This window comes from Antedon bifida, chromosome 7 (assembly GCF_963402885.1).
Source record: "Antedon bifida chromosome 7, ecAntBifi1.1, whole genome shotgun sequence".
Taxonomy (NCBI): Eukaryota; Metazoa; Echinodermata; class Crinoidea; order Comatulida; family Antedonidae; genus Antedon; species Antedon bifida.
This window is the reverse complement of record NC_136232.1, coordinates 9,641,080-9,664,980: the sequence shown is the minus strand read 5'-3', so window position 1 is coordinate 9,664,980 and position 23,901 is coordinate 9,641,080. Positions and strand designations below refer to the sequence as shown.

At 30.6% G+C, this 23,901-nt stretch overlaps 1 protein-coding gene across 3 annotated transcripts in view; it reads right to left on the bottom strand.

Annotated features, from left to right (window-relative positions):
• The window catches only part of LOC144847944 (uncharacterized), a 98,149-nt gene that overhangs the window by 50,418 nt on the left and 23,830 nt on the right, over positions 1 to 23,901 (bottom strand). For all 3 annotated transcript variants that reach the window (XM_078704547.1, XM_078704549.1, XM_078704548.1), the window contains exons 2-8: positions 20,899 to 21,081; positions 20,301 to 20,382; positions 16,569 to 16,746; positions 10,764 to 10,928; positions 9,744 to 9,890; positions 7,593 to 7,658; positions 7,059 to 7,173 (exon numbers count right to left, since the gene is read on the bottom strand). In XM_078704547.1, coding sequence (XP_078560673.1) covers positions 7,059 to 7,173; positions 7,593 to 7,658; positions 9,744 to 9,890; positions 10,764 to 10,928; positions 16,569 to 16,746; positions 20,301 to 20,382; positions 20,899 to 21,081 — 936 coding nt within the window. The remainder of the gene's footprint in view (positions 1 to 7,058; positions 7,174 to 7,592; positions 7,659 to 9,743; positions 9,891 to 10,763; positions 10,929 to 16,568; positions 16,747 to 20,300; positions 20,383 to 20,898; positions 21,082 to 23,901) is intronic.

The window sequence follows — 23,901 nt, the reverse complement described above, 5'->3', positions numbered from 1 at the left end:
TAATAATTTATTTTTGGTTTACTAATGAAAAGTTATTACAATAATTATAACACAAACAGCTACTAAATTTATGGAGTAATATGAGACAATTGGAATTAATTTCATTGGATTTAAGCAACTGATATCTATATCAAATTAATAATTAACCTGATTATACGACTTTAATGTATTATTTGCATTTCTAGAATTAAAATCCATCCATATAAATAATTATTTCAATATGGTTTATAATTTAGAAATAAATAGTAATCGAAAGTAGTAGATTGTGCATTCAAGAAATTCAAAGCTTGTTAATTTCAGCAAATTTCTTATTATGCAAATAATATATCCAATTATTTATATCTATTGCAATTCATCTGAGCATCAATATTGAAAACCCACTCAACCATATCTTAAAATAATAACTCTTCTCAAACATATGCATCCCTTTTGTTGAGTAATTGTTTAAAATGAGTTTTTATCGCAGCAAATATTTCGAATTACATCATACCTAGAATTGTAATATATATTTAGCTAAATTAAAAATGTTTGAAATGTTTTATGATTAAAATTGTATTGTTGGAGGATTTTTTTTTTTTTAAAAAGGAACCCGTTTCTGGGAATTAACAGGTAGTGAATAGACAATTTCATAATTTATGAGAATATTTCATCCATCTTATAATTCAAGACTCACTCAACTGTGAACATATTATGCACACAGATAGCAATATACTGTATTATACAATTTATGTTATGATATGAGAAACAAAATGTAAAAACATAAAAGACTTAACTAGTATAGCAAAAAACATGGGCTGTGAAAAAAAACTTCATTTGTGATATAATATAAAGCAATGGGTGTGAGCACCAATTGGACTGGATGTTAAGTGTTGCCACCAAATGGCGATCATTAGAGTCTGTCCACAATAACCTACTCTTCTAAAAGGTAAAATACGTTTTTAGAAGCGCACACTAGCAAAATATGTACACTGGACCTTCAGTTTGAAGTCTTTATCTGGGAAAACTTGTTCTACCACCAGAGTATTCTTTTATATCTCTTTATATGTTTCTCTTTTCTGTCTTGTACATTTAGTTTTTTTTAACTTGAAACAAATAGTTAGTAGATAATTGTTCCGAATTGAAGAACCACGTTTTCTGTATCTTAATAAGTTTTTTTAAACTTAAACGAAACTGCTATAATCATGATTATGCAGTTTGACATTGATACAAAACCATTTAAAATATTATTGTATAGAGTATTCTGCTATATCAAATTCCTAAACCATTCTTATACCCAAGGGTCCAATTAGAACAAGAAGCAACTTATTAACAAATTCATTTATAAAACGCATTCCATTTATTCTTAGCCTTAGTACTTTATCATGACGACTTCAAATGGAAATATTAATTAATTTCAGATTTGACTTATAACGAGGATTAGTCTCCTACAAACAGGATCGACATCGAGCTGTGAACTTGCGACCTCTTCATTTGATCGCTATTGCGTCCTCGCCATTTTAACCTCAAACTACAAGTTTTAATAATATTTTTCAAGAGTAAATGGAATTCAATATTTATTAGTAATTTCATGAAATTAAAGCCGATTTAAAGCCAAGCCAAGTATGTATATTTTTTCCCAAATTATAATCACATTTATTCATTTATGAATAACAGGGGTCATTACTAAAAGTGTATACTTGGATCACAAGAACTTTCACAGTAAATATATTACATTCAAATGTTTAAAAAAAAACAAAGCAAATATAAAAATAATGATGAAAAATAAAAATGTTTACAAGAAAATACATACAAAATCAGGTTGAAAATATCAAAGAATTGGCAATCCTTTGTAGTATAAGTGACTCAACAGTATAATAAGAAAAAAAAGATAATTAAGACGTTGTAATTGCCTCATATTATATGACTGTACTTATAGATCTAAAAAGAAAATGGTGATTTAAGATTTAAAAATCCATGCCATACTTAAAGATATATTGTCCCCCTAAAAAAATATTTTTTTAAATTTTTTTGTTGAATATGTTATTTTAATGTCACATAATAGTTATTCACTCTCACAAAAAATTGGGTCTGAAAAAAATTGATTTACCTGAGAAAAATGTAATTTAAAGCAAAAAATGGTCAAATTGTCTGGAAGACAATGAGTTTTTGTGTAATTTAACTGTTTATTTTGTCTTTTTATAGGTGAAATAATTTTTTTCCCCTGTTTTTTTTCTTATGGAAGTGAACAACTTCATTAAAACTGAAAAATGGCCTATTCAAAGTCCGATTTTAAAAATCTTTATTTTTCATGATTTTGGGGGACAATACATCTTTAATCTAACCAGATGGGAAGAAGAATAAAAAAAAGTCATATTTGTCAAAAAACTAAATATTCTTAATTTGTTTTAAGCCAATGATTTAATTCAGTTTCGCAAATAACCTAAGAAAAAATTTTACATATTTTTTTTCTTAAATAATTGATTAAAAAGTTAATTCTAAAAGATAAAAATAGCTGGTTATAGCCTAAATTTTCACTTAAGCACTTCTCAATTATCTTAAGCAAAAGGATTAATAAATGCCAGTATTGGTTAGTAAATCTAAAATGGATATTATAATATAATATCATTGTAATAATATTTAATTAAATCAATCTATTAAAGTAATATATTCAAATTAAAAAATAAATGTTGAGACCATTATAATAACAACTGTATTTTAGAATGGAATGTTCTTTTATTTTAATGATGGAGAACAGAATTAGTAAATAGCCTAAATATCACCCTCCAGCCATCAGAATATCTATGGTCCATCAATGTTGTAGAGAAATTGCATACATAAAAGGAATAGGTAGTTTGCTATTGTAAGATATTACATTGTAATTGATACTTCTATTCCTATATACTCAAGTAGCTTCCTTCATGTTGTTTTATCATCATTTGCAATAATAATAATAATAATATATTAGATATTTTATAACACATTTTTCATAATTATGAACAGGAAATAAATTATGTAAATGTATTGTGTAGGAGGAAAGTGAAATTAAAGGTTACTATGTTAATACAAATAATATTATAAAACTGTAATCACATTAAAATTGTGTACATTTTTCCTGATGGATACAGTACTAATGTAGGTCTGGAAAATGCTAATTTTTCTACACTTTATGTCAAAAAATGTCATTCTGAATTTTGTCCAAATGTACTCTCAGTCTCTCTTGCACTGATGAAGGGCTAGTGTTTCTCAAAAGCTCTACCTATTTTTCTTGCTGTTTTACTTTATCGTTTTGATTTAGCTTTTTGCTTATTTCATTTTGTATCTCCATTGACATCCAGCCACTGATACCCACAGCATTGTCATTTTTTCAGTAATTTGCCTTTGGATTTATCATTATCAATATGATATATTACTATATCATATTACTATAATACCTTTATTATACTAATATAATATAATAAATATAATAATAATAAATCAATATATTTACTTTATAAATTTATATAAGCTGGAGAGCTTATAAACATTAGCAGATTGGTAAAATAAAATTGCTGTCGTTATCCAACATTAAATATAAAATTTGTTTCAAATCAATCAGTGTTTATAAAATAATTTAATTTTTATTTGCAATTTTTCTATTTAATAGAGAATTTTTGTTTTGTTTGTGGGTAACAACTTACTTCCTATCATTCTGATCACTTCATATGTTTAGTGTATTGAGGCTACACTGCTATAAAGTGAATCTGAATCTTTAAGTAGATATACGTTAATTCTGGCACATTTATTCTGCAATTTTTGTATCATTCAAACTAATACGTTTAAGTAGGAAGTCTAAAAAATGTAATCTTTATATGACAAGTAGTTCATATCTAGTAGCACATTATTATTATACAATAGTCTAAATCATAATACTGTATTTGTATTAAAGATATATTGTCCCCCTCAAAAATTTTTTTACTTTTTTTTTGTTGAAATATGCCATTTTAATGCCACCTAATAGTTATCCACTTTAACCAAAAATTGGATCGAAAAGAAAATGTATTTACCTGAAAAAATGTAATTTAAAGCAAATAATACTTATAAATATTGTTTGTCAGACAATGGTTTTTTGGTTAAAATAAAATTAACCATTTCTTTTGTCTTTTTATAAGTGAAATAATTAATTTTTTTTTTTCTATGGAAGTGATTAACTTTATGAAAACTACAAAATAATCTATTCAAAGTCTGTTTATTAATCTTCATTTTTCATGTTTTTTTTAGGGACAATAAATCTTTAAGAATTTTTAAAAAGTGAAGGAAGCAAGCAAACATCTCCCTAGTTATATTTATGTACAAATAAGTAGGGAACTATTTGGTTTTTTTTTTATTATCTTTGTTTAAAATTTGATTTAAATCTTATTCATTTTACCATTATTATGTTTTAAGTAAAGGTACTTTAAAAGTATACTTTGGAGCGATGAATTGCGGGAAGGAATAAAAGGAGACAGTTGCTTTATAATTATTGCAGTGCAGTATTTAATGTTACTGTATGTAAAGTGGTGTGTGTCAATAAGGTATTATTAAGATGGTTATAACTATACTGGTTGTTTTGTATTTTTATGTAAATTTTATTTATTTTATTTCAACAATATTTAACGAGGATGGTCCATCCAGCTGAAGTTGATCATTAGGGACCCTCAGAACAATATACAATTTGTAACAGTAACAAATAAGTTGCTTTTCGTGTCATATGGCATTCCATAAAGCTTAGAATGGAATAAAAATGTTCCAGTACAAGATATCTATAATATATTTCTTGCCATAATCATTTTCTTTTTTATAGAAAAAACAATACTATTATTCAGAAATTGTCATAAAATCTATATATAAAAATCATTTAAATAAACCACACAATACATGGACTATATATATATGCATCATTATAATCAACAAAAAGCCAATAAAAGATAACATTAAACACTATATCTTAAAACATGGAATATCATTGCATAGAAGTTGTGATTTCATTCACAAATCAATCATACCATAATCAAAAGTTATACCTGGAAATCCAAGCAGATATTAAAGGCTTGTAAAATGTGTTGAAGCTATAATTGTCCTCAACCTCTCAGAAAGCCGTACGACAATTTATTACAGAAGAATGTATATGTGCCGGAATCTGACATTTTAGAATCTATGTCCAATCAAGTGTGCAAATTTCTAATTAATTTCACACCATATATAAGATGAAATTCTTCACAACTTTACATGATAGAAAGAAAAGGTTCTATTTCAATCTAAATTTATAAATTCAATGAATAAAAGATTATTCTGTTTCTATGATCAAAATGGTTTAAAAGAAAGTAAACTGTATATAGTTAAATCTTTTAAGATTTCAGATGCTATATTCATTCAATCCTTGATAAAAATATGGAAATTTAAAATGTTTTTATATTAAATTAATTTAAAAAGGTAGCATTTAACATTACTATATTATAATTACTATATTTACAAAGGTTTCTATATTATAAATTAATTGAAAAGGTCGAATTCTATATCATTATTACTATATTACATTTTTAAAAAGGTTTTTATATTAAAAATTAATTAATATTTTACAGTGGGCTAAAAGAAAAATATTAAACTAAAAAAAGGTTTCCTATATTATATATTTTTTAATTTAATTTTGAATCATAAAAAGGCAGCATTTAATATTACTTTTTATATTATAAATTAATTCATATTTTTACAGCGGGCTTAAAGAAAAATATTATTAACATTACACTATAAAAAATATTTGCTACTGTATATTATATTGTTTAGAATTGAATTTTAAATCATAAAAAGGTAGCATTTACTAATACTACAGTATACTACATTTTTAAAAAGGTTTTTATATTATCTTATTTTACTGTGGGCTGAAAGAAAAATATTATTACACTAAAAAAATGTTTGCAATTTTATTTCTTTTTTAAATTTAATTTTGAATCATAAAAACGTAGCATTTAATATTGATTATACTAGATTTTAAAAAAGGTTTATAATATAAAAATCTATTAATAATTAATATTTTACAGTTGTTATTAAAATGTTTTCAATATCATATTTGTTAATTGTTATTAAAAGTTATTAATAGGTATTCAAAGCACAGTTGAGACTATTATAGAATTGGGCAAAAATTGAAAGTAAACATTTACAATAATTTTTTTTTGCAAGAATGTTTAAAATATGAATTATAAACTAAAAAAATTATTTGTATTCAGCTAAATGAACAACAAATGATACTTATTATATCTTTTTATCGTGCAAGATGGTAATTTTTCAGCATAAATAGGTTTCATTGATGCATATAGCTTACAAAATTTATTTTCTACAAAGCCCATTTCCTTCACATTTATTCCGCATTTCATTCTCGCAATAATTATATATTCTACAAAATGACTCAACAGCCCTGGCCACCTTTTATGTTTCATAACGAATCCATACATCTCTTCATAAAATGACACACAACATCCAATCAAGAAATTTGTCAGTGAATAAATGACGACAAAACGCACCCTGGTTTTCATACTCAAGTTCATAGCAGGTGAGCTGAGTCAGTGTATATCATTTTTCATCGTGAGCGATTGAGAACTTGTACACGTATTATTGAGCCTACAGCAAGGTTACTTTATACATTTGGTAAATTTTAATAGTGTTGTATCTTTACAATTTAACAATGATCATTCCCAAAAAAATTGCATTTCAAACCTGGTCATTTAAAAGTACTGAAATACAGTAATCTAAAGCTCTGTCTACACTATCAAACTTTATGTGATAAAAAATGTGTGATGTGCCCATTATATTGATTATATGGATGATGTCATATCACTACCATATTTGGTTATATCACTACCATATTTAGGCACATCACACTTTTATTGTCAAACTAGTTTGATAGTGTACACTGAGCTTTGTAGTGTTTAATTGCCAAATCCAGGTTGACAGATAAACACTGCTTTAAAAATATCAAGCACAAGTCTCTTTTTTATTGTAAGCTACAGGAGACAATTTGTACTATTATTAGAATAAGATGCTAAATAAAACATAATTAAAAAGGGTACCTTCTGGGTAGTGATGAAGAACGTTTTGCAAGTCTGCTCTGTCGAGTACCATTAGGTCGCAATGTGCTGAGGCTCTGATGCCATTTGTACGAGGCATGCTGAAAATGAGATTGACCTAGAAAAAAAAGAAGAAATGTTTGATTGTAAATGCTTTAAAAAACTAAAGATAAATGACGTTTAACGTAAAATTTTAAATTTTTAAGTGAAATTTTTGTTTTTGGATCCAATCTTCTTTCGAATTGTGAAAATGCTTTATTGTTTTATTATGTACAACAATTTTTTGTTAATTCTGGAAGATTTGATTGATGTTTGAAGATAAGGTGTTTCCACCTTGTAAGGCGCTTCTGTGTAATATATTGAATAAAAAAAAAAGATAAAAAAAAGATAAATGACATAAAATGAAGTAAAAGCTAAAAATATAGTGAAAAAATAAATAATGACAGATTGGATGACCAAGATTGATAATTTTCAATAATGACTTGAACCCAGGACATTAAAGAAAGTATGCAATCTATCAACAATGCCGCTACTCACCTCCCCAAATAGTCGTCCATGGCGGAGTCGAGTTATACTTGTTTCGTCGTCTTCCGGCGAAAGAACCTGTAATTACAGAGGATGGTTGACATTACAGCCAGTCTGAGAATGTCATCAAAAGGTCAGATGTTTGACCTTAAGACTTTTAACATTCCAGTCAGTTAACTTAATTTATGAAGTTATAAATAACTGGAAATAATAGTTTACGTTCTAGAAGGCAATGGTGTGATTATATTATAGGTTTACATTTTCATAATGGACAGCCAGGCTAGTATATTATCTGTGAGGAACAGGAAAACCCTCTCTCTTCACGCCCGGTACCTGCCTGGTCCTATCTCTTTAAGTCTGTACTTCTCCTCCAATATAAACCATAGCCTATCTAGGGCCTAGGCTAGGTAGGCCTGACATTTCTGTCAGTGATACGTTGTATTTCGTGACATAACAAAAAGGTATCTGTATATTTCTTACCCAGAATAAACCTACCAATCATATTCAAACAAAATAAACTAGACCTAATTAATTGTTTTTATAGAAACTTCAAACTCCCCACCGTATTTATTTGATCAATATACTGTACGTCACGTCTGAAAATCTAAAGATAAAAATCACGCCCTCTATTTTAAACTAATTATAAAACTTTAACCCGCCCGTTATATTATTTATAGGGAAACAAAATTCCACCAGATTTTAATTACTCTTTCGAAATAAATAGTTAAAAATGTAATAACTAAACTTTATTTTGACTTGAATTCAAATATACTGTAGGCCTACGTATGCATTTTAAAAGATGTAATGCTATGATATATTCTATGTCAAGCAAGTTAAAGAGTAAACACGACGAATGAACGCGCTCAATCCTCAGTCTTCCGTGACGCTATGGTGTTACGTTTACCGTTCACAAAACTTAATTTGTACGTACAGTGGAATTGAGTGGCGTATAGGATTACCGATAGATCATTACAAAACAACTTAAATTTGCCTCGATTTTCGCTTGATTTTTTGTCTGCAGTCAGTGTGGCACTGTTTCAGAAACAAAGTGAGTTTATATATTGGAAAGTTAACAGTGCAGGGGAAAAATCGCAGCTTGAATACCGTTTCGAAACTAGACTGTCAGGCGGTCGATATTGGGTTGTGTATGCAGTTCAATAAATTCTTAAGGTTGCTGCAAAAACAGATCGCACGGAGTGAAATAATATTTTACCCCCATTTCAAACACACCGTATGTATATAATGGTATGTGAAAACATCATTGGTATAGTTTTGAAGCTTTGTTATTGGCTCTTTACTAATTCCATGGACCTATTAATTTATAGGCTAATTCTAACATATGTTACAATGATGATAATAATTATCAATATTGATTGAATTAACGTAATTAGTACCGACAACAAACATGATACAGTATAGTCAATCTGCTAAAAAACGAAAACACAATCGTAACGTATATTGCAGAACATCGCATGCTAAAATGTTTCACAATCTAACTTAAATTGTAAGTGTTATTTGGCTTAATTTTTTTTAATCGTTAGTTATTATTCGATGTTGTTCTCATATAATGAATAATTATTGGAAATTATTCAGATTCCTTGTGATGATATTTGATTGTCCATTATCTATTGTTGCTTCTTACGCATAATTATATTAGTTTTTTTATCTATTTTACTTCTGTTTATACTGTAGTTTCTATATCTTTGCCTTTAAAATCTTTTTTTTTTTATTTCATATTCATATTAATGCAAACACAAAGGGAAAGATCTTAAAAACAATAACTATAGAAATCAAAACAAAAACAATCAAAAAGAACTTAAAGATATTAATATTGTCCCTCCTAATTTTTTTCCCATTTTTTGTTGAATATGTCATTTTAATGGCACATAATTGTTATTCACTTTGACCAAAAACTGGATCGAAAAAAAAATTATTTCCCTGAAAAAAGAAATGTCATTAAAAGCAAAAAAATACTTTAATTGTCAGACAACTTTGTTAAACTCAACTGTTTTTTTTGTCTTCTTATAAGTGAAATGAATATTTGCTTTGGGGGTTTTTTTTTACAGAAGTGAATAACTTTATTAAAACTGAAAAATGGCCTATTAAAAGTTTGATAAAACCATAACAATAATAATTTCATAAAGTTATATGAGTGACGTATACCTCGGCTTCCCCTCGATGAATGAAGAACATAGTGTGACAAATCTCGTTGCGCATCGCGATCATTTGCTTCGGTAGATAAAGTGATGGTTTGATCTCCAACGAGAGCATTCGAAGGAATCCTTCACTAAGGTTCTGGAACATAGGAGCCTATAATAAAAAAAATTAAATATGACTTCTGGAACATAGGAGCCTATAATATAAAAAAAATAAAATTTGACTTCTGGAACATAGGAGCCTATAATACAAAAAAATAAAATATGACTTCTGGAATATAAGAGCCTATAATATGAAAAATGAAATATGACATAATATGATTTCCACAGAGATTAGAACAGACTTGGTTGGGTTTGATTGCAGTAAGTTATGCTACTGTTATTCTCCAGAGAGAATAGAAATAATGTTGGTGTACATGTCGTAGCATATTACGAACGTGATTCATATTTAGGGTCTACGTTTCTTAAGTGTCTTCATTAAAAGAACATCTATATTCTTTTAAAATATTGTTTGTAAATGTATATTATTTCTGATGATATACTGTATGTAGATGATACTGAAGAATATATATATTATTGATGATGTCATGATTATGATATAGATAGTGGTGGTGATGATGATGATGATGATGACGAGGACGACGAGGACGACGACGACGACGATGATGATGATGATGATGATGATGATGACGACGATGACGATGATGATGACGACGACGACGATGACGATGATGATGACGACGACGACGATGACGACGATGATGAGGATGACGACGACGACGACGACGATGATGATGATAATGATGACGACGACGATGATGATGAAAATATAATGACAATGGTGTATTGTTGAAGGTTGTGTGTATAATTATAAAACGGTATATTAAATATATAATGGTATACTGTAGTATTAGTAGCCACATATTTTACTAATATAACTAATATATAATAACGAAAATAGTACTATGACACTTTATAATACATATTATAGTTGAACATTATGTATTACGTAATAACTTATACCCACCTTATCAAGTATATACTTATTGGCACTGAGTGACACTTCTGCATGAAATGTCAAAGGGAGTTTATTAAACATACTGTCGTCGGTCACGCCTTTCTTACGAACCCACAGATATTCATAGTACCCAACCACAAGCAAATACATCTCGTCTTTAACTCGTAGATCTCTCTACAAAAAAAAAACAATAATAAACATCAACTGCCAAACTGACTCACGTATGAGCAACAGAAGCGCAAATAAATTGTAACAGCTTGAAAGCAAATGGTTATTATTATAATTATTGAATAGTAGGAGCAACTGTATTGCAATTTACAAAACATAATATTAAACGCTTATGGAATAAAATGTTTTAATCATGCCATCGTAATATTTATATTGTTTATTTAATAGATCTCCTCCAATGAAAGACCTTTACACAGAATCCTCACTATAAAGATCGTCTCTAAAGAGAAACCAACTGTGTGACTGCTGGGAGTGAGACGAACACATAATTGTGTATTGAATAATATCGTTTGTCTTTGTATTGTGATTTTTACAGTTTTATTAGTAAATTTGAATGTCCTTTTTTATAAATGTTTTTAATCTATTGCTCTAAAAAAACAGGACCATATGTAAATAGGTGCAATATCTATGCTTGATGTGTTTTTTACTATATACATATGTTTTTAAATAAATAAATATAAATAATTAAGTTATAGGAATAACAGCTAAATATGCTTGATAATATAAAATAAGAAATGGGCATCAACATAATACAAAAATGAAAAACTTTTTTTTATGTTTTAATTTTTTCTTTTGTGTACTTAATTGGACTAAACACAACACAATATACGAAGACTACCGTATTTTGTCCCGACACATCTGTATTTAGTCAAAATAATATTATAATAATGTTAAATATTGGTAATTATAATTAAAATGAAATTGATTAAAGGATTTAGAAGATTTTATATTAAGAATGTGAAATTATAATACGCGGATTTCTTTCGTCACGTGATTATTATCCAGTTATGAATAACAAGTCAATATTTACAGAAGCAATGTAGTTTCTAGGCCTTGTGAATCAAGTATGTTTCTATGAATATGTAATCAATTCCAATCCAGAATACGTAATATACTGCTACAATTTAAGACGACAATGCCTTGCCATAGTAAACATAAACTTATTGATTATCGCGTCCGAACTGACATTTACTGTTGCCACGGGGAAAGACAACCATCATCATATCGTTGTCTCATATGCAAATTTAGGATCATAAAAACAGTGACTTATTTTTATAATTGCGTTGAATCCGGGGAACTGAAAAACAAAATGTATATAGCTTCTTTCTAAAGATACGAATAAATAAAGAGAAGGAAAACTGGGTGTTATGGTTAAAATATCGTTGTAACATAATCATATGTTAATAATATAAAATGCATCAAAAATTACGGTGAATTGCATAACAATATAATATCGTCGTGTCTAATGCTAAATTTCACGGACATAAAATTCAGAAACATATGGTTTAATTTGTCAGGATTTGATTACTGGTATAATCCGTTATAATCTGTATTTATGTGACTTCAGTTAATGTTACGTTTATTCACGTTCATTATTAATGTATTGCCATAACATTTTTATTACGAAAAAAAAAATTATTTAAAAGACAATGTTTTTGTCACTGTTTCTCGACACCGTATTTGATTTTACTAATTAAGCTCTATCTACACTATCAAACTAGTTTGACAAAAAAAGTGTGATGTGCCCAAAGATGGTACTAATATGCTTAAATATGGTAGTGATATGACATCGTCATGTCCATATATGGGCACATCACATACAAATTGATAGTGTAAACAGAGCTTTATAATAGTGAGGTTGGCACCAAGAAATAAGTCTAAAAATACGACGCCGTTACTACTGTACACATACAATAAAATAAAAATACATAAAAGTTAAATACTATATTAAATAGTGTTTTTAATAAAGCTAAATGATATAATAAAGAATAACAAATACTATTGTAAGCTTACTACCGGTATTAGATTTAGTGTAAATAAAAAATCGGAAGATTGATACGCCGAAATTAAAATAGACAGAATATAGCCGGATCTATAAATATATTCATAAAGTAAGACGACGGAGGCGGATGCATTTAACATATTCACGGTTTTCTTTTGGGGAATTATACCGTAGCGTAAAGTTTGATTCATAGGCCTTACAAGGATGTAATAAGGTACACCCAACACAAAGGATAAGAAATAAACCCCCGAACAGTTGTTTGTGATTGGTCAATTACTTGCGTTGAGCGTAATACGTCATTGCGTTACGTCCTAGGGCCCACAACGCGTTAAACGATCATGTGAATTGTAGGCCTCCTTTGGAAGGGTTTTCTGTTAGAAACCGACTGCAGAATAGGCGTGGAAGCGGGAATCTTCCCTAGTACAGTAAACTATAATGTAGGCCTACACAATAACAAAATTGATATTGACACATTTTGTTCATTCTATGGTACATGAATGTTTGGAATTTTAATTCAATCTAGAATCGAGAATTATATATAGGCCTATATATATAAATAAATTCACATTAACTACTCATTTAAAGCATTTAAAATGTAATTAATTAAATGATTTTGTTTTTCAATTTGTGGGATTCCAAATTTTATAATCAGATATCTGCTTACAAACGCTACAAACAGTAGGGTTAAGATATATTAAGAATAGCCGATGGGTTCCATTTGGAGGATTGAGCTAGAAAACTGTATACTAAAGTATAATGTGGATCGTGAGCTGAGTACTTAACGAATGCACATGATTATTTTGTATTTTCTACGTGCTTTATTTTCTGAATATATTACAAGAGCAATTTTGATAATAGAATTCACCCGATATGGTTTGGCTCATAAATACATGCACAAGACAATTTTTCAGTCAATTGGTCTCTAAAATAAATTAAAATATTTATCATAATTGCAATAATATATTATCATATTTATAATAAAAAATTACAGATAGGTAGAACGGATGAGGAAAATAACTTTAACCTGTTTGTACAATAATTATTAATTATTAATAATAATTAATTAATTATTTAAATTTTTGTACAGCGCATTGAGAGCTTGCTTCCGCTATATAAAAATGAACTATTAATATTATTAATAGGCTAATTTTTACTATTCTCATATTTATTTAAGTTTGCTTCAAATAGTATTTATTGTATCTTTTCTGTTTCATACCTTTAAGTGGCAACTTTCGTTGCTATTGGTTTTGATGAAATAAAATAAAAATTATTAACCAGGTTTGTTGGGGGTACATAATATTCATAAATTTCTACATTGAAACCAAACTAATCATACGTTATTATACAGTAACCGTAATTACTTTTTTTTTCTCTTTCGTGGTGCCAACCCACTTTTATGCAGTAACCGTAGGCCTACAGTAACCGTAATTACTGCAGTAACTGCCGTACAATAAATTTGAGATGATCACATACTATTATGAACTAATTAAAACAAACATTAATACATTTTTTATCTATATATTTTATTATAATATAATTTTTATAACACATGTTTAAAATGACAATTACTCTATCAATATTGTTATTCATCAGTCATCTAATGTGAATTCATGAATTTGGATCAAGTTTAATGTATTAAGGTATCGGCTTCAGGAGTAAAAGTTAAATGTAATCCCTTAATGAATATTTCAGGATGTATAAATATTAAATATTAGATGAATTGTTGATCTTAGGCTAGGGTATTAGTCTAAAATCAACCTGACAACATTAAGGCGTCCGCCATCCAAGCCACTAATAGCCGCTGTAATCCCACATTAATTCTATAAACGGTTTTCTTGCTGAGAACTTGGCCTACGTGGTGTGAAAGAAAGAGCCAAGGATAAAGAAGACACAGCGAGCATGTCAATATTAATATTCTCTGTCTGTGTATCTACACATATAGCATTACCAGTTCATAGAGTATCATGGGAAATTGCTATAATACAGTGTAACATAGTTACATGTGATACATTATTATGTGACTCTGTATTACAGAATTTGCCTAAAACATTGTCCACACAATCAAACTTTATGTGACAAAAAATGTGATGTGCTTATATATGAACATGATGATGTCATATCACTACCATATTTGGGAATATCACTACCATATTTGGCCACATCACACTTTTTTGTCAAACTAGTTTGATAGTGTAGACAGAGCTTTAGACACTGCAAAAAAGGTATTTAGCAAGTAGTAGGCCTACGGATAATGACTAAATAGTTTAAAATCATTATATATTTGGCGCCCAGACCCGTATATTGTGTAGAGCAACAAAACAGAACACCCAAGCAAGCATGTCAATATGATGGGTTTAAAATCATCATTTTTATTTGGCGTCCAGAGACCAATGTAGAGCAACAAAAACAGAATACCCAAGCAGCAATATAATGAGAAAATGTAAATTTCAAACAGTATAGTGTGAATGCCAATAGCATTAGATCATTATGTAAAAGTAATAATAAATGTACAGTAGTTGCAATTACGACGACGGAACACTGCCGGAGCTGATGTATATCAATTTCTTTTCGTTGAATAAATAATAACTCGCAACGTGACTGTTACATAGTGCCTCCTGTCTTCGTGGATTTGTTTTTCTTTTAAGTTAATTTATTTCCTCTCGTATAGTAGACTTTTTTCTACATCATTCAATATTGGCGTCAATTTCACCTTTGTTTCAACATTATATATGCAGGTGATTATACTAATTACCTTTTTGATAAACTTTTTATATTTTAGTAACAAAATGTCATGAAAATAACGTAATTTTTTTATTTTTTATGTTTCATTCATTATTTCAATGTATACATATACAATGCACTGCAGCTGAAGGTCAAACGTAGGCTTGAATAGGCTACATTTTGTTTCTAAACGTGAATCTTTTGCCCGTGTTTTTTGGTGGTTGTGTGTGGGGGTATCCAATCTTTATTTACTTTTATTCTAATCTTTATTTGAGTAAACATACTTATATGGTATGAGAGTGTGGGAAAATAACATTATTTCATAAACATGCAGTAGACATATTTAAACAACTCATGTTGATAGTCAATATTCTTAAAATAATTTTCCAGATGGGGATTTATAATGAAAAGAGTGATTTTGTTTTTGTAAGCTATTTTCGGACTTACGACCATTCACAATACGTTTCTCAGTTCGTTCTAGTTTTGCATACGTCGAGTCACGTGACATTCAACCTTATTATGTCATACTATGTGTCGGAATGTGACATCATAAATGATCGAAAGATGAAAGTTATTATGTATTATATTATTATGTGAATGAGGCCTTTTTTAAAGTTACATTACGTCAAATTATTGGTTCCCACTAGACGCAACACGAGGACGTAAAGCAGCGTAATGGATTTGACCAATCACAAACGATGGATTTACTCGACTGTCGCTTGTCAACTCGTTTGCGTTGCGTCTACGTCCTAGTGGGAACCAAGCTTTACTTGACCAATCATAAATGACAGTTAGGATGATGATCAGACGCAAATTATTAGTGGGATAGAAGCTTTAAACAAGAAAACAATAAATAATAAACCCACAACCGTTAAAACTTCCGTCTACACTATCAAACTGTATGTGACAAAACAATGCGATGTACCCATATGGGCATATAACTACCATATTTGCGCACATCACATATCTTTTGTCAAACTAGTTTGATAGTGTAGACAGAGCTTCAGGATCATCAGTTGCAAATTATTAGTGGTGGAGAACCAACAACCATTACTACACAGAATAAAGTGTGTTCAACATACTAGATTTTCTTTGATGACGTTCAATCGATGCGTGTACCTAGCACGTTGGGAGTCGAAGTTGGTCATCATAGACGCCATCCCACCGAGAATCACGCCATAGAAAACTCCAATTCCAAGTAGCATAGCTACTATAGAATAGGCTTTCTCTTCTTGCGTGATGGCGCTAATATCTCCATATCTGAAAGAACAAACAGTTCATCATTATAATTTTGAGAACGTAAAATATGGGCCCGTTCAGACACAATTAACTACCCGGGTTAACGCAACGCAACGCAACGCAACGCAGTGACGTATTGACGATGTGCTGTAATGGGTAATCACAAGTGGTAACCGACGACGCAACAGTGCTGCAAACATCGTTTTGATTTCACGCAGGCGGGCGCAAACACAATCATTGGAAGGGCATTTTCTTACGTTATGTAGGTTGTGTCGCTGATGGGAACCAAGCTTAAAGCTTGGTTCCCACTAGCGACGCAACGCAACGACGCAATGTGAGAAAATTCCCTTCCAATAATTGTGTTTGCCCCGCCTGCGTGAAATCAAACCTGCGATGTTTGCAGCAATATTGCATCGTCGGTTCCCACTTGTGATTACGCAATACAACACTTTGCGTCGATACGTCGCTGCGTTGCGTTCTAGTGGGAACCACGCTTTAATAACAAGCTACGTTGTTAGCTACGTTGGTGTTGAATATATTTGGGGTGGGGTGAGGGGATGTTGGTTTACCTAAATAATCATCAACGTTACATGATAACCAAAAAAAACCCCCACATTCTATTTTTTTAAAATTAATAATATTATTGAAGATAATTAAAATTATCTTCAATATTATTAATAACTCGTTCGCTTGCTATATTTGTAATTCGTTACAATTATTTCATTCAAAGATAAAATCTGTATAAACAATTGATGGACTTTAGTCTATTGACAATCTAACGCTAACGGCAGAAGAGATGGCGATTTCAAGTATAACTAGACATGAAACTCGTCACTTTGACGAGTTAGTTATCCGCACCACGACAAACGCCACGTGCACGTCATACGTTGGAATATTGCACACAGATAAAGATTATGGCATTATGACAAGAACTGAAGAATATGACATGCTGTTAGTGCTGAATTTTGTGTCATATAGTATATACATGCAAACAGTATAAGCTGTATACATATTACATACAGTGTAGAATAGGTGAAATTACGGGACCCGCCATTTATTCCAATTTTTAACATGGCGACGGTATCAAAATGAAACACTTAGATAGCAATTTCAGAAGGAAATTATCTCAGGAACAACATATTAACGTGTAGAAGAAATTTGAATACGTAAAATATAGATGCGCACCCTTTTAAATGTGATGAACTATTACGCAAAATATGAAAATACGACTTTTTTTATTCAACTGGCCATATGATGACGTCACAACATCCGATTGGCAAAATGTTTACATGAATTCGTATCTACAATCCAATAGCTTCCAGAAAACGTTTTAATCGTGATTATCACATTTTATTCTTACGAGCTATTACAGATTAAAATTTACTGTAAAGATGAAATTAATGACCCACGTAATTAAAATTTTTAGGCATGATGACGTCATAAAAATTAAAATATTTTTATCTCATGCTAAAGAAAGTTGATTGACCTACACAATATATAAATGTAGGAGAAAAAGGAATACAGATAAGCGCGATGCGCTCCATTGAATGTGATGAGCAATAACGAAAGAGACAAAAATCCTATATTTTACATTCGTGTGGCCATACGATGACGTCACAATGTTTTTTTAGCCTTATTGATGCATGATCCGATATCTACAACTCATCAACTTCTAGATTTTGTAATAAAAATAAACGGTTAACGGTTTACTTTAGAAACTATGACTGTTTAAAAAAAGACATAATTTTGACGATTTTTTAAGCTTTTTCATAAAAAACGCGCACGAATTGTCTAATTCAACGTGTTCGTATGGCGTTATTTAAACTGGAAAAGGTCTAAATTGTTTTCAAAATCACTGGGAAAGGCTTGAAAAATATAATTCAAGAGAAAAAAATATGTTTTTAACGCTATGTGCGCACCGCGCGCATAAAAAATTGCGCGCCCGTGGGAATTTTTGACATGCTCAAAATGACAAGAAACGCGTAAAAAGTTGATTAGAAATTAATTTTGCGCATTTTGAAATTTTAAATGCGCGTGCGCGCGTAACTTCTTGTCAAACATGCCATTTTTAATCCGTAGAAAGTTTGCCCCTGATATGACTTAAATTTTGTCAAAGTGTCAATACTAAATGACTTTTGGTTTTTAATCTATGATCAATCATTGAAATTCATAAAATTGCGCATAAGTCACGTTGCGCAACTATGACGTCATTCAAAAATAGGAGGTGCACAACTTCACGTAAATGCCCATATGTTGTCAAAGTTATGAAATGTTATGTTTACACATTTTAGAGGAACACGACTCACAAAAAGGAAGGAAGGAAAGAAGAATAATACAGAAAAAAAATATTGATCTCATACAATTACAAGGAGTTATCCGCTTGGTATACCAAGCGGATAACTAATGAATACATTTAAACAGGTTACGTATTAACTAAGCTTTATTCTGTGTCAAAGTAAATTTGTTCCACAAAGAAATATATTTAGATTTAGAGTATTCCCTGGTATTGTTAGCAATAAGACATTGTTATTCATAGGATCAACGGCTTATCATATCACAATAAGACGATATGATGGCACATTGTGAGTAAAGAGCTTCGATGAAGTCAACAACGCAGTCGTCGAGGGAGAGAATGACGAATACATTGAACAATATCTGATGTCATGATAATATGAAATAATAATAACGATACTGATACTGATTACGAAGAAAATGACGACTATAATTATTATACTGGTATGATGTGAAGATGATGATGATGATGGTGATGATGACAATGATGATGAAAATGATGACGATAATGATTATTGTGATGATGAAAATGATGATTACGATGATGATGACAATGATGATGAAAATGATGACGATGATGATGGTGATGATGAAAATGATGATGACGAAGACGATGATGATGATGACAATGATGATGAAGATGATGATGACAATTATGATGGTGATGATGACAATGATGATGATGAAAATGATGATGATGATGATGATGTCGACGATGATGATAATGATGATGATGAAAATAATGACGATGTCGATGATGATGATGATGACAATAATGATGATGACGATGACGATGTCGAAGATGATGATGGTGATGATGATGACGATGATGGTGATGATGATGGTGATGCTGATGATGATGACAATGTTTATGATGATGAGATGATGATGAAAATTATGATGATATAGGTGATGATGACAATGATGTTTATGATAATGATGACAATGATGTTTGTATGATGTTGTGCGATAACCTAAAGACATATTTTTATAAACAAAATATTAGGCTATGCGCGTCCTTCAGATGTGACGTAAATTGTATGTCTTATTATTCCAAATAGTTTATATTAAACCAGCTGCTGTTTAATATTACGTAGGCCTATATAAGGCACTATAATTTTGCAAGGGTCACGGTGTATTCAATCCCGTTCTTCTAACATTACATCTACATCTTATTAGCGATCGATATAACATTGTAGGGTAACTGATCATCAGCCCATAATGCTATAGGCGTGTTAATTTAATCGTTGTCTTAGTATCTTTATTCGTATCAAAATACCTACCCGGTTGACGTAGTGGTGGCCACTGCCCAGTAGAGGGAGACGATGTACGCATCCAAAGTGCTCTTCTCGCTGATATACGAACCTGTAAAAACATAAATGACGTACATTATCCCCACAGGAATGTAAAAACAGCATAAGTGCATTATATAGGGCACGTCAACTAGGGTGTGTATTGCACGGAAAGTTATGACAGAGTGCGCCTACGGGTAACATTGTAATCGTTAAAATCACAAGTATGTCGGGTTTGTTCTGTGCATAGGTGGATATAGGGGAGGGAGTGGTTCAGGCGCAAGGTAGAGGTCACAGGTGTATGTAGGCCTATTAACACACGTACATATTACGCCAAGTTACTATAATGATGATGGATGATGATGGATGATGATGATGGATGATGATGACGATGATGATGGTGATGATGCCGTTGATGATGATGATGACGATGATAAAGATGATGTTAATGATGTTGAATGCTGATGATGATGATGACGATGACGCAGATGATGATGATGATAATGCTGCAGATGATGGAGGATAATGATAAATGACGACGATGATGATCATGATGATGATGATTACTATAATGATGATGTTATCTTACTTGGTTCTAACTGTGCAGCCCATGTTCCATTGTCACATGTTGGTATAGTATCTCCGTGTCGGCCACTGCATGACAATAAGTACCAGAAACAGGCTAAAAAGTGGATGCTAAGGCCAGCGTACGTTGTGTATTTTATCGTTCGAATGGCAACTGTATTTGTGCCCAACTTCGACTCCTTCATTTCTGTAATCATAAAATAATAGAAAAATTTAATTTATTAATGTAACAGTTAATAGTACAGAATTGAATGAGTGAAGAGTGAAATTAAAGAAACTTCACTCTTTCCCTGATTGAATATTATATTAAATATCAAACCCTACAACCAACGATAATGATAACGTTGATAATTACGACAATGATTATGACGACAATATTAAATGATTATGACGATCATTTTTCAAATCTATAAAACTATATTATTAAAACACATTATTGATTATGATGACCAAACGATGTCAGAAGTTAACATAAAAAAACAAAATATTAAAAGACAGCGTTCTTGCATTCATTTCAACTATTTATCCAAATCACTGTGCAAATTGATTAAAATGGAGAACAACGTCAAACAAAGACGCACAACTTCTGCAGAAAATAAGATGCCATTTTATGTGCTATTTATTACCATTACGAAAGCCAAAGTAGTTGAAATACGATGCAATTAAAAATAGCAATTAAATTAGTAATACATTAATGTTTAATCAGAATGGAGAGTCGCAATAGAAAGTGAACAGACCCTCGAGTTTTGAAACAGTAATTACACGTGACCAGAACGAACGTTTACGCGCTCTTGTATTTTTAATTCGTAAATTAATGTTTACTTTTTATTATATACTTCGTTCTATTTTTTACGATTTGAAAGGAATCAATTTAATTTTACATTGAAGGCTGTATATACACAGTGAGTTCACAAACATCATTTTATCTTTTCCTAACCTTTTAAAGCTGAAATATTATTTGTTTTAATAAACCTGTAATAAAAGCAGCATTATGCGTGATGTCTGCAGATTCTATCGTTTCATGCAGTCGTTATGTTAAATGGAACATTCTGAAGCTCTGTCTACACTATCAAATTTATGTGACAAAAACATGTGATGTGTCCATATATGGACATGATGATGTCATATCACTATCATATTTAAGCATATCACTACAATATATGGGCACATCAGACAATTGTTGTCAAACTAGTTTGATAGTGTTGACAAAACCTAATGTAAAACTTGATATTTCACTCTCAATGCAATATTATCTATATTACACCTATAATCACCATCAACACCACTTACACAAATATCATGTTGTGATCATAATCAACATCGACACCACCACCATCCACCATTACGGTGTCACAACCACGAAAAAGCCCGGGCGTTTCAAGTTTAGACTTAGCTGTGTATCTTTGACATTTTAGGCGTTTCAGTTGTGTCTGTCATTTAAATAGGCGTAACGAGCAATACAGCGAACAAGAATGTTATTTTAGCAGTGTACGACCTGCCTACATAGGTTGACACAATAATCACTTAAGTATTCAAAGTCTATACATGCATACAATCTATAAAGTCAGCCCAGTCATTATTATATTAAGTAAACCAATTCAATGGGAATGTATTATCGATTTTGTTCACTGCGACATACGTCGACTGAGGAGCCAACGGGTTTGTGTACAGCAAAATCACGCCAGCGTGCGTTTCATTTCTACAAATTTGATTGCATCGATGTCTAATAAAAATAATACAAATCGAGTGACCATTGAGAATTGAGTAGTCTATTGAGTGGTCATCGAGCTGAATGGGGTCAGTATTAGTGATCGATCAAGATAGCTGACAATACTATTACAGCGGCTACTACGAGTGTTATTCTACGAACACCTTAGTACGTGTACATAAACCGATAGGACTTTCACACGTAACGTAGTGGACAATTGAATCTCTAGACAATATAATTCACTTTTGCGTATACTGACCAGCACGTATCAGGGCATGTAACACACGTTAAGTGTGATCGCGTATCGTATATTGGCAATATGAGCGCGAGTGCGTGAGGTGATATTATCAGCGTCTGGTGATTTAAACACGTTTACAGCGCGTAAAAATCGCATTATAATTCATGAGTTTATTTTGAAATTAGTGATTTCTGTATGCCCTAAGTCTCCCTTCTAAGCCCTGTCTACACTATCAAACTTTATGTGACAAAATAATGTGATGTGCTCATGTATGGACACAATGATGTCATATCACTACCATATTTAAGCATAACACTACCATATTTGGGCACTTTTTTGTCAAATTAGTTTGATAGTGTAGACAGAGCTTTAGTAAAAAAGCACCTCTCGCTGGCATAAACTAATTCCGCTTACTGTATTTCGTTTATAATTATATACGTATTTTTTCTATAAATAACAAATAAACTGGTTATTCTAAATTGATACTGTATTCGGAATATTAGAAAACGTTAATATTCAACGCGGGAGAAAAAGGAGTGTTATTTATTCATTATCTATTCTAGTCAGAGTAAAAAGTGATTGCATTTTAGGCCTATAATAGGCAAGGATTATTAAGCTAAAATGAACGCAAGACTCTAAATAATTCACGTCACTATTTAACTGGTAGGCCTACAAGTTAAATTGCTGCAAGGTATCAAGAACGTTAGTCGATACGTTTTAAGTAGGTAAACATTTTAACATGCTAAAACGCGTAATTCAGTCATTTATGTTGATGAAACAACGTGATACTAAATTAAAATGTATATTACTGCGTGATTATACTATGGAGCGCATAAATCGCCAAAATCAACATTGATCTATACTATTTTCGTTTTCCTTTGGTAATAAATTATAATGAATCAGTTAAAAAATATAATTCAGTCATTTATGTTGATGAAACAACGTGATACTAAATTAAAATGTATATTACTGCGTGATTATACTATGGAGCGCACAAATCGCCAAAATCAACATTGATCTATACTATTTTCGTTTTCCTTTGGTAATAAATTATAATGAAT